The sequence below is a fragment of the Myxocyprinus asiaticus genome, chromosome 27 (genome assembly GCF_019703515.2).
Source record: "Myxocyprinus asiaticus isolate MX2 ecotype Aquarium Trade chromosome 27, UBuf_Myxa_2, whole genome shotgun sequence".
Classification (NCBI taxonomy): domain Eukaryota; kingdom Metazoa; phylum Chordata; class Actinopteri; order Cypriniformes; family Catostomidae; genus Myxocyprinus; species Myxocyprinus asiaticus.
Genome location: NC_059370.1, coordinates 27,646,635 through 27,659,348, shown reverse-complemented (window position 1 = coordinate 27,659,348; position 12,714 = coordinate 27,646,635). Strand labels below are relative to the sequence as shown.

Sequence of the window (12,714 nt, the reverse complement as noted above, 5' to 3'; positions counted from 1 at the left end):
GAAAGAAAGAATAAAATGTGTGTGTGTGGCACAGCCGGTTGAGTTAGCTCAGAGAACAGCTGCTTGACAAGAGGAACCACACACTTACTCAAACTCTTTGATCCATAAAAGTCATCGCTTAACCCTGGGAAGTCCTGAGCGTCCCGACAGGTGAAAGCAAGAACAAAAAAAGAGAGCAGAAAGGAAGAAAGAGGTTAGTGAGAGGCTGGAGAAGAGAGGTGTTGCGCTCTCAAGGGAGGGAGGTATACTAACACCATCTTGCTGTACGTTGAAAGACCAGGGTTATCCCTTTTGTAAATAAAGTTCAGGGACTTTATTTCTGTGCAGATGCATCAGAAACAAAATAATTAGTCCAATTAGCAATGCATGTCTCTGTTTTAGTCCAAGCACAGCATTGTAAGTGTTAATGCAGCCTCACATCTGCGAGAAGTGCTGAGGTCCCCTTCAGAGCAAGACAAAGGCCAGAGAGGCCCTGATTGGCTGTTTTCTCAGAGAGATAGTTGAGGGCCAATCAGAAGCCGTCTCCAGGGTGAGTGACAGTGACAGGTTGAAGCATGAAAGACACCTTAAGAGCACTCGTCACACGCTCATACTCACGTTCTGTCTCCACCAACTCCTGCACTATATTTTCCTTGCTCTTGTAAAACGGGAACTTGCGTGAAAGGTTGAAGCTTTTTTTGCGCTTTACTTTGACTGACTGCATGGAGACGAGCCGATGATGGGGGGGAATGGAGATGAGGAATGAAACAAACACAAAAGAACAATGGGTTTTAATTAATTAACTGCGCACATGCAAAAATAAAACCAAAGACAACGTATGGCCACACAAACAAATGTAATTGGGGGATGTGAATGTAAACACTACATTCAGAAAAAAGCGCACTTTTAAGTTCATTCTGATAACATTTTGACTGTGAATCTAACAATAAGGAGAATGCACAACTGAACATAGACAAACTAAACCATATGTTCTTGTCCTGATTACACAAATTACAGCATGAAAACATGGCTGCTAATGCCAAATAAAAACTTGAATCACAATGAAAAGAGTAGGCATTTAACCCAGTGTTTCTCAAATCTGGTTCTGGAGGGCACCCGACACCCAATTCAGCTCATGGAATACTTAACTAATGAGAAATTGAGTTGAATCCAAGGGCTCGGAGTTTAGTTGGTCAGCCCTATCAAATTCGATGTGGACAGAAATACTGTTTGACGCTGAAATCTCAACACATTGTGTCTGGTCAAGACAGTGTTAAATAAAAAATATTTAATTATATTATAGATGTTTTACCAGCACCCATTTTTTGGAAGCTGCTGCCTTTGACGTCCCAGCTCATGCACTGCGGGGACAGTCGCAATCAGGAGCAGCGGCATCTCTGCATTAGGGGCAAGTGGGGCTGAGCCCCGACAGAGTTGGCACTGATGTGCAAAATGTGTGGCATCATCATAAATTTCTTTTAAGAAATAATATATTTTCTGCATCTTAAACTTTTGTTTATGTCCATTATACAAGAAACAAGTTGAAATTATTTTGAGAAATTCTATTATTATTAAGGTCTGTTGTGTTAAAGCCTTTTAATTGTTCTCATTTGCTATGCGTGGGGCTTGCCCATTGTCCTCTATGTTAACCAACGGAGATCTGGAGAATGTCATGTGCATGTGCAATGAGCCTTTAATGATGGCCCAAGGGGCTCGTTTGCCTTTGCCCCCGAGCCAATCAAAAGCTTTAATCTTATGTATGCCAGGCTATTGACATGGGCCTCGGAGATGACCGCTCAAGTGCTGACCTGCGTAGTGAATTTCATTAGTAAGTTTTAAAAGCTAATTTTATTCGAATATGTTGCTATTTGGATTAGATAAAGCACACCACTCATCTTTTCAATGAATTGCATACCATTGCTTTGAGGAGTTGAGTTGTTGATGCATTCATTTATATTAGATTACAATAACTGCTTAATATTGAGTCTGTTCATTTTGATTAGTTTTGTTACGTTGTTCATGCAAGATAATACGCACAGCCTTTGACGATTTGCCCATTTATAGGTTTCTTTCACTGTCACTTCAGCTTTTTGACAAGGTTGTATGTGTTTTAGTGGTGTTTTGTGCTGAGATTAAATTATTAGGGATGTTTGTGTGTGGCATCATGTTCAGAGGTTGCACTAGAAAAAAATCTTTATCTCTGTAAAATTTCTGTCATGATCTATTTTTATCCATCATACTTATTTTCATTTTATAAGTACTAGAGCTACATTCAGGGCCATGGCATCCATTATATTGGCATATGCATGACAGTAAGCTTTTATGATAGATTTTTTTGACTCAACATGCTTAAGTGTGGTGAAACCAAGGAGTTCCAGGGAACGTTCTAGGATGAACTTTCTACCAGTCAACCGCTGCGCTAAATGTACAAGTTTTCAGAACTTTTTCATTGTCCCTGATTTGAACATAAAGTGCCACATGAGAAGCACATCTCTGAAGCCCAGTTAATTCAGTTACTGCACTTAAATAACTGACAATTCTGCTCTGATTGCTGTACAATTGGCCAAAATGATGCACTGCTTTTTTCACGCTTTCTTTTTGTTATTATACATGTATGCACTTTATTATCATGCATTAACTCGTAACAATTGATGTATGCAGTCATTGAATCAGAAACCCTCTTGGCCTCTACTCAAAATCCAAACACAAAAGAGACACACAATACCAGGTGTTAATGATGATGGTGCCTGTTGATACGCTTCTGAACACATCTTAATACCAGGGAATAAACAAGGCACACACATAGAGAGGGAATGTGAGAGACAGAGTAAAATCAAAACTGATGCACTAGGTTAAAATGTTTTTCTTGTTTCTTTTTTATGTCAAAATGACAGACAGCATTTGGAATTATCCGTCAAGGTTTCAAAAATCCGTAAAATCGGGTAAAGTGATTGTTTGTGCCCCACCAGAAATAATGACCCTGAGACGCCACTAATCAGAAAGTAATTTTCTAGTGGCTCCAGAGTAATAAGCCATCTGTCATTTATGGCTCAGGTGAATGTCTTAAAAAAACATTTCTGGAAGTTTGTGGTCATTAGCAAAGAGGAGTAGAAAAGAGCAGAATTCAAACTGCCTACTTCAAACATTCTTCTCAAATACCATTGAGAAGAATAGGAGTGCTATTGAATAGCTATCTCCAGGTATTACAAAACTTGGTTGAATCAGGTGTGTGGCAAGGTAAACATCAAATATGTGAATTATTGAGGGGCCTCCAGGACCAGGATTGAGAACCACTGATCTAACCATCATAGCTGATTATGATGGCACAATGAGCGTGTATTTGTAACTGTACACTTTTGTGTGCATGCTGCTGTGAGAAATGAGATTCTCAGTAATAGAAGACTCCAGGATACTGCGAGAAGTCACCAATTCCCACACTCAGGGGAAGTAGGGCTGCTCCCATGAGTCCCTCACAAGAGGAGGAGGACCAGCTTGCCACTTACCCTGTTAGACTCAATCATGCCCGTCCTGGCGTGGAACTTGACTGTTTTTAACCGTGCACGCTCTTTCTTTTCCACCCTGCGGATCAAAAAATTAAAATGTTTGGTAGAGATCACCATAAACCCCTTCTATTACCCAGGGTGAAATGTTAGATTGCATTCTGGCTTGGTTTTTTGGCAGTACTGTACCTTTTCTTGCTTGGTATGACCCCAATCTGCTCACTCTCCCCGTGGGGTGTAACTAGCCGTGCCTGCCACCACTCGTCATCAGAGGCGTTGATGACATGCAGGATGTCCCCATAAGAGAAACTCAGCCCCTGGCTGGGCAGGCAACTGTCTCTGGTCCTGTCATAGTCAAAGAGAGCCCTGGGAAAACAAAACGAAACAATATGTCTATGAACAGTCTACCACTACAGGGTTCGTTCAGGTTGCATTGGAAGACATCTGATGTATCTGAGTGAAGCGTAGGCCTGGGGTATACATCAAAATCTCTTTAAGGCCATTTAGTTCACTGTGTGGCTATCCTGGTGATGCCCCGGGCAGCTATTTTCTATGTAGGTAAAAGGAAAACTGGTACAACTACTGGAAAATTCTACATTCCAGAGTAAACAGATTGACAGTGCCTCTATTAAAAATGTGATTGGCTGTTTAAACTGACAGAAAGATGGGACTTTCATTCCTACAGCCACCATATGCATGTTATTTCACTTATTCATTTTTCTATGAGTGGTCTGTCTGCCGCCCCTTGTATGGTCTCTGTATTTGTATAGCAGCAAAAGAAGCTATATCTCTGGCCTTGTGCATATTTATCAATCTTTTTAATTTTTTTTATTTAGCATATGCTCTCACATGTATAGTGATTTGTAAAACACTTCCTACAGAGTCAGTGCCCCTGGATCAGTTTAAAGTTAAGTGCCTTGCTCAAGGGCACAATGGTGATGGTGATAGAGGACCCCAGTAACTCTTCTTGAGAGGGAAACCAGATAGCAGATGATGCTGAATACAGCAACAAAGTAGGGGCATTGTGTCCAGAGCAGAATGTCTTTACCTTTTCAGACAGGTTGATCCAAAGGAAGGGAGGAAAACCAGTGGAGCAAGTCTTCCTGTTTCTCTGCATACCTATCTGTCGGGACATACTAATTACAAGCCCACTTTAGAGTAAGGACAACGACAGGCCTCTGTTTTAAGACTTGAGCTGTTTAGGGTGGGATCCACACTGGCTGACATGTCTGTACTTCTTTGAAACACCTTTAACACATCACTGCATTCACAGGAATGCAAAAACACTTTGAGATTGCACACTCAACAATAACAAACATGGTCAGCTGATTCATGAGCCCTTGGCAGCTGAGCACTGTGTTAGTGTACAATTCTTTCAATATAAAAGGTATAGTTCACCCAAAAAATGAAAATTCTTCATTTACTCATTCTGATATTGTCCTAAATCTGTATGACTTTCTTTCTTACATGGAACACAAAAGGAGATGTTAGGCAGAATGTTAGCTTCAGTCACCATTCACTTGCATTGCATCTTTTAATCATACAATGACAGTGAATGGTGAATGACATTCCACCTAGCATCTCCTTTTGTGTTACACAGAAGAAAGAATGTCATATGGGTTTGGAAGGTGCATGAAGGAAGCAAGTTTTCAAGCACCCCCTGATCATCACCGATCCTCCACCAAATTTCACAGTGGGTGTGAGACACTGTGGCTTGAAGGCCTCTCCAGGACTCCGTCTAACCATTAGACGACCAGGTGGTGGATCGGTGATGATCTGGGGGTGCTTCAGCAAGGCTGGAATCGGGCAGATTCGTCTTTGTGAAGGACGCATGAATCAAGCCACGTACAAGGTTATCCTGGAAGAAAACTTGCTTCCTTCTGCTCTGACAATGTTCCCAAACTCTGAGGATTGGTTTTTCCAGCAGGACTATGCTCCATGCCACACAGTCAAGGTCAATCAAGGTGTGGCTGGAGGACCATCAGATCAAGACCCTGTCATGGCCAGCCCAATCTCCAGACCTGAACCCCACTGAAAACCTCTGGAATGTGATCAAGAGGAAGATGGGTGGCCACAAGCCATCAAACAAAACCGAGCTTCTTGAATTTTTGCGCCAGGAGTGGCATAAAGTCACCCAACAGCAATGTAAAAGATTGGTGGAGAGCATGCCAAGACGAATGAGAGCTGTGACTGGAAATCAGGGTTATTCCACCAAATATTGATTTCTGAACTCTTCCTAAGTTAAAACATTAGTATAGTGTTGTTTAAAAATGAATATGAACTTGTTTTCTTTGCATTATTTGAGGTCTGAAAACAGCATCTTTTTTGTTATTTTGACCAGTTGTCATTTTCTGCAAATAAATGATCTAAATGAGTATATTTATATTTGGGAGAAATGTTGTCAGTTCTTTATAGAATAAAACTAAAATGTTCATTTTACTCAAACACATATCTATAAATAGTAAATCCAGAGAAACTGATAATTTTGCTGTGGTCTCTTTTAGCGTAATATGAGGTAAAGAAGCACAATTTATGATACCAGCGTTGTCAGATTTTACTGCTGATTTGAAGTATGTCTTTTAAACGTAAGCTTGGCAAGCAGTTTTAGAGATTTCGGTGTTCCCCCATTCAAGTAAATAGGAGCTGCACTGTCATGACTGGAAATAGTCTCCTGGGAGTGTTCCAAAGATGGCCGCCCGCCAGTGGACTGACTTGCTAGAAAGACTTTGAAAAGGTGTTTAAGAGGAGCTAACGTTAGGGTGTATGTTTATTTCATCCGATCTGTTCACATACAAAACAATGGTAAGATCGTCTATTATTATTTTCCCTTCAGGTGTCAAACTACTATGAATTGTTTTGTTTTAATTATATGCATATGTGCGCTATAGCTCGAGCTGGGTTCTAGTTCTGCCTGTGCGCACTCTATTCTAAATTGTAATGCTGTACTGAGCCGTTTTATTGTTATTTATTTTTGGCCTTTTGCTTCGGCAGCATCTTTCTCTACACATTGTCAACTGTACTGGTGCTGGAAGTCCTTATATGGAGAAGGTTTGGGCATGTTTTATGCAAATTACTAACTTTGTGCACGCGCTCCTTCATTTACAATAATTTGGTTTCATTACCATTAGAACAAGGGTGGAGTCACGTGATGCCATGCGAGGTTCAGACATGTGAACGGCGAGCTCTGCGCACTTTGCTAGTTTTAACACTATTAATGTCACAAACAGGTGAGATTCTATACACTCTATAGAATCGGAGTGTATAGAAGCCCGGGAGTCGATTTGGTCGGAGAAATGAGGGAAATTCGGCGAGAAATGTTGAACATGTCGGCAATGCTGACGAAGGTCGTTGCTGACATGCGTCAATAGATCACTGCCATGGAGACGAAATTCACTGAGGTGGTTACAAGAGTGGGGGATGTCGAGAAACGGATCGATTTTGCAAAATCCTAAATTCCAACAAATGTTAAAAGCTGAAATCAATGTTTGGGTGGCACTTAAGGCAGTTCTTAGGGGCCGGATCATACAGTATGCCTGTTTCACCAAAAAAATCCAAAGCACGAGAACTTACGGGATTATTAAAAGTGCCGAGGCAGAGCTGAAGCGCTGAATGTTGTCTGATGGCCTCAGAGAACTGACCCGATTGAAATACATATATAATACTATTTTGTCGCGGAAGGTGGAGTTTTGGCTATTCAGGGCAAGACAGTCATACTTTGAGTCAGGGGACAAGGCAGGAAAACTCTGGATAGATATAAAACAGAGAGAGTCATTTTCTACCATTCCCTCAGTGAAATCTGCTGGTGGTTAAATATTTACCTCAGCCATTGATATTAATAATGCTTTTAAAGAATTCTATCTTGATCTCTATAGTTCCACGTCTTTGTCTACTGATGAGGATATTAGAAACTTTGTGGAACCTTTAGAACTGATGAGGATATTAGAAACTTTGTGGAACCTTTAGAACTTCCTAAACTGACGGCTGAGTAAAAAATTTTTTTTTTTTGTGGATTTTTTCCCCTTTTTCACCCAATTTGGAATGCCCAATTCCCAGTGCGCTTTTAAGTCCTCGTGGTCGCGTAGTGATTCACCTCAATCCGGGTGGCAGAGGATGAATCCCAGTTGCCTCTGCGTCTGAGACCATCAACCCGCACATCTTATCACGTGGCTTGAGCACGTTGCCACGGAGACATAGCGCGCATGGAGGCTTCACACCATCCACCGCGGCATCCGCGCTCAACTCACCACGCACCCCACCGAGAACGAACCACATTATAGCGACCACAAGGAGGTTACCCCATGTGACTCTACCCTCCCTAGCAACTGGGCCAATTTGGTTGCTTAGGAGGCCTGGCTGAAGTCACTCAGCACGCCCTGGGATTCGAACTAGCGAACTCCAGTGGTGGTAGTCAGCGTCTTTTACCACTGAGCTACACAGGAAAAAATTCTCTTGATTCTGGGTAACCTTGGAAGAGCTTGGTGAGGTAATTAAGGCCTTGCCTACAGGCTCTGGGGCCAGATGGCTTTGCCGCTGAGTTTTTTAGATCTTATGCAACAGAATTGGCTCCACTTTAGCTAGAAGTTTATACGGAATCATTAAAAAATGGAAAGCTTCCACCAACCATGACGCAAGCCCGGATCAGTCTGATTCTTAAAAAGGAAAAAGATCCAAGCGAGTGTAAGAGTAAGTTATGACATCTCACATATAGATCAGGTGGGGTTTATTCGGGTCGTAGCTCTTCTGATACCCTCTTTCCCCATTATTGTTCTGTCTTGCCCTGGAACCATTAGCAGCCGCGATAAGAAAGGAGGATGATTTTCAAGGGGTGGTGGCGGGAGGTGGCGTATAAGCTTTTGCTTTACGCAGATGATATTTTATTATTCGTCTCTGACCCTACTAGATCTATGCCTTGCCACAGAATTATTAATTCCTTTTCTAATTTCTCGGGATACAAAGTTAATTGGTCTAAATCCGAAGCTTTGGCTCTGACTGCATTACTACCCTGTAATGGCCTTTCAGCCAGGCACCTTCCAGTGGCCCAAACAGGGCATTAAGTATTTGGGTATTTTATTCCCATCAAATTTGTGTGATTAGTTCATTTTAAAAGTTAAATTTAAAATTAATTTTGACCCTTTAATAAAAAGGTTTACGAGCGATGTGGGCAGGTGGGCTTCATTACATTTATCTATAATTGGGAAGGTTAACGTTATTAAAATGAATTGTATTCCAAAATTCAACTACCTGCTACAGTCTCTCCCTATAGATGTCCCCCTCTCTTATTTCAAGCAATTTGATCGCATAGCGAAGTCCTTCATTTGGAACAGTAAATGTCCCAGATTACATTTCAGTATGTTGCATAGGCCGACTGACAAATGTGGGCTAGGCCTACACAAGATTTTGCTTTATTATTATGCATTCGGTCTCAGACATTTGGCTCATTGGTCGCTTCTACCTGAGAGAGCCCCTCCCTGGTTTTGTATTGAACAGGAAGTTCTTGCCCCATTTTGCCATTGCAAAGCCTTTCTATCAAACTAATCGGAGAAGTTAAGTTACACCCCTTTATCTCGCATTTGCACTTGGTATGGACAAAAGTGTCCAGAGTTTTTAAAATGGACATTTATTTAAATGTTGCCTCGAGCATATAATAAGTCCCCTTTCTGCTGGTCAGAGTGGATTGTGAGGGAGGTTAATACACTCGTTGACCTATGTGAGAGTGGAGTGTTGAGATCCTTTGAAAATTTGGTTCAACATTTTGGGATTCCCAGATCTCAGTTCTTTAGTTATTTACAGCTGCGCCACCTGCTCTGTACTATTTTTGGGAGTAGCATACATCCCCCCCAAAAGCGGCAGATACACTGGGATTACTGCTTTTGGAAAAGGTCATGAGGCATCAGTGTATTACTCCCTGCTAATTTAGAGTCTGGGGGATGGAGCTTCAACATCTCTCAAGAGATTATGGGAGAAAGATTTAAACTTGGTATTGGAGGAGGGAGTGTGGGCTAGGATTCTAAAAAACGTCAAGTCTCCATCTAGAGATGCAAGGGTGCGCCTTATGCAATTCAAGATTTTACATAAATTCTATTGGACCCCCTCTAGATTGTATAGGCTTGGTCTTAAAGACACCCACCTGCTGGCGATGCCAATCAGAAGATGGAGACACAACCCATGTTTTTTGGTGGTGTGTTAAGATCCAAGAATTTTGATTGAAGGTTCAGAGTTTTGTGTGTGACGTATTGGACACTCAAATTTCATTTTGCCCCAGACTCTGTATTTTAGGCGATGGGGCGGTCATCAATATAGAAAATAAACACATAAAAAAAATTGGGTCCTAACCAGTGTTATGATCGCCAGACAAATTGTTTTAAGGGGATGGAAGTCGGCTGGAGAGCCCCCATTTCAGGAGTGGTGCAAGGAGATGGGGAGGGTGGCGGCTTTCGAGGAAGTATGATCTAGAAGACTGGGGAACTTCGATTCGTTTGTTGGGAAATGGGGCAACTATTTGGAGTTCTTGGAGGGCTCTCGGGGAGTGACAGTGGAGAGAGAGGTATAGTTATAAATGTGTGTGATTATTGTATTTTTTTGTGTGTGTGTGTGTGTGTATACTCATGTGTGACCACAGGAATGTTTGTTGGGGGTCAGGGTGGGGTTGGGGATTGGGAGGGGTAGTGGTGGGGGTTAAATGTTGATTCTGTGTATATACGTTTTGCTTTTCTTTGTTTACTGTATGAATCAATAAAAAATGTTAATAACAACAACAACAAAAAACATTAGAACAAGGTTAAGAACAAATTCATGTGCATATGCACCAATTGCGAATCAGGCAGAAATTGTTCTTGAAAACTTTCAATGCATGCAAGAATCCAAAATACATGCAATTACTAGTCAGGGTTCCCACTCTTTTCAAGACACAATTTTCTAGGACATTTTATGTGCCACACATTTGTAATATTTAAGCAAAAACACACAAGAGGTCATTAAAATTGTGGTTATTGGAGGATTTTTTTTTTTATTCTGTATTTGACAGTTTCATTAAATTTCATCATCAAAATGGTGTGTAATCAAATGATTTTGTTAAAACTTAAATCAAATTTTAATTAATTACATTTTTCAACATAACATTGCATTATTTTTATCAAATGAAGTGATTTTTCACAATTTCTCACAGCACAATCCGAAACAACACTGGAGATTTTTTGTCAAATGAAATGATGCACAACATTTCATCACAAATGTGAGATATTTCTTTAATATGTTATTATTATTATTATTATTAAATTACATTAAACATGATTCATTTTCCCATTTAAAACAAGCTTTTATTTGAGTGTTTGTGTGTTTTTGACAGTACTTTCTCCGGATAAGTACTTCACTACATGGTCCAGTGTGATAATTAAACCCCCAAAAGCTGTGATTTAATTAAATAAATACATAGTGTGTACGTACAGAGCATCTAACGATCATGATAAGGTGATTTCAGTGTACGAGCGGCTGTCTTCACACATTTATTTTTCATTCATTCATTTAATTAAATTGCAGCCTTTTGTGTTTTAATATTCACACTTGGACATATTGTAATTTTAAATTGATTAATTGTGCATTCAAACATTAATTTTCATCCCAAATATGTCAAATTCCGTGACACATTTTATAGCTAATGCAATTTTTATGACTGGATTCCATGATCCCGTCCATGTTTTCCTTATTGCGGAAATCATAGGGCCCTACATGTGATAATGGTGGTGGACTCCGATCGTTGAATTATTAACAATTAATTCACATTCTGAGGTGTAAAGGCCACATCACCATTCTACCACCTCAGAGCATAAATCAGCAGTCCTACCATCCAGGACATTTAAGTATTTTTCTCATTTTCCATGCCTGGAAAACTGCATTGCAAAATTACAGGATTTCCAGGACGCGGCAGAACCCACGTACAAATCTGTGGCAGAACTAACAGTTTGATTGACCAATGTCAGACAGACAAAGCATTTAGAAAACCTGTTTGAAAACAATCAATATTTTTCTCTTTGATGAAGCTACTAGACCAATTAATTACATAAATGACATAATGGCACATACAGGTGCATCTCAATAAATTAGAATGTCGTGGAAAAGTTCATTTATTTCAGTAATTCAACTCAAATTGTGAAACTCGTGTATTAAATAAATTCAGTGCACACAGACTGAAGTAGTTTAAGTCTTTGGTTCTTTTAATTGTGATGATTTTGGCTCACATTTAACAAAAACCCACCAATTCACTATCTCAAAAAATTAGAATATGGTGACATGCCAATCAGCTAATCAACTCAAAACACCTGCAAAGGTTTCCTGAGCCTTCAAAATGGTCTCTCAGTTTGGTTCACTAGGCTACACAATCATGGGGAAGACTGCTGATCTGACAGTTGTCCAGAAGACAATCATTGACACCCTTCACAAGGAGGGTAAGCCACAAACATTCATTGCCAAAGAAGCTGGCTGTTCACAGAGTGCTGTATCCAAGCATGTTAACAGAAAGTTGAGTGGAAGGAAAAAGTGTGGAAGAAAAAGATGCACAACCAACCAAGAGAACCGCAGCCTTATGATTGTCAAGCAAAATCGATTCAAGAATTTGGGTGAACTTCACAAGGAATGGACTGAGGCTGGGGTCAAGGCATCAAGAGCCACCACACACAGACATGTCAAGGAATTTGGCTACAGTTGTCGTATTCTTCTTGTTAAGCCACTCCTGAACCACAGACAACGTCAGAGGCGTCTTACCTGGGCTAAGGAGAAGAAGAACTGGACTGCTGCCCAGTGTTCCAAAGTCCTCTTTTCAGATGAGAGCAGGTTTTGTATTTCATTTGGAAACCAAGGTCCTAGAGTCTGGAGGAAGAGTGGAGAAGCTCATAGCCCAAGTTGCTTGAAGTCCAGTGTTAAGTTTCCACAGTCTGTGATGATTTGGGGTGCAATGTCATCTGCTGGTGTTGGTCCATTGTGTTTTTTGAAAACCAAAGTCACTGCACCCGTTTACCAAGAAATTTTGGAGCACTTCATGCTTCCTCCTGCTGACCAGCTTTTTAAAGATGCTGATTTCATTTTCCAGCAGGATTTGGCACCTGCCCACACTGCCAAAAGCACCAAAAGTTGGTTAAATGACCATGGTGTTGGTGTGCTTGACTGGCCAGCAAACTCACCAGACCTGAACCCCATAGAGAATCTATGGGGTATTGTCAAGAGGAAAATGAGAAACAAGAGA

At 40.7% G+C, this 12,714-nt stretch overlaps 1 protein-coding gene across 9 annotated transcripts in view; it reads right to left on the bottom strand.

The window, feature by feature from the left end:
- Positions 1-12,714, bottom strand: part of LOC127417684 (disks large homolog 3-like) — a 117,305-nt gene that overhangs the window by 4,712 nt on the left and 99,879 nt on the right. For 8 of the 9 annotated variants that reach the window (XM_051657831.1, XM_051657830.1, XM_051657832.1 and 5 more), the window contains 3 exons: positions 3,669-3,845; positions 3,483-3,558; positions 598-697 (listed from right to left, as the gene is read on the bottom strand). In XM_051657831.1, the coding sequence (XP_051513791.1) occupies positions 598-697; positions 3,483-3,558; positions 3,669-3,845 (353 nt within the window). Of the gene's footprint in view, positions 1-88; positions 135-597; positions 698-3,482; positions 3,559-3,668; positions 3,846-12,714 lie in introns of all 9 variants that reach the window. The other variant, XM_051657839.1, reaches the window with a different exon arrangement.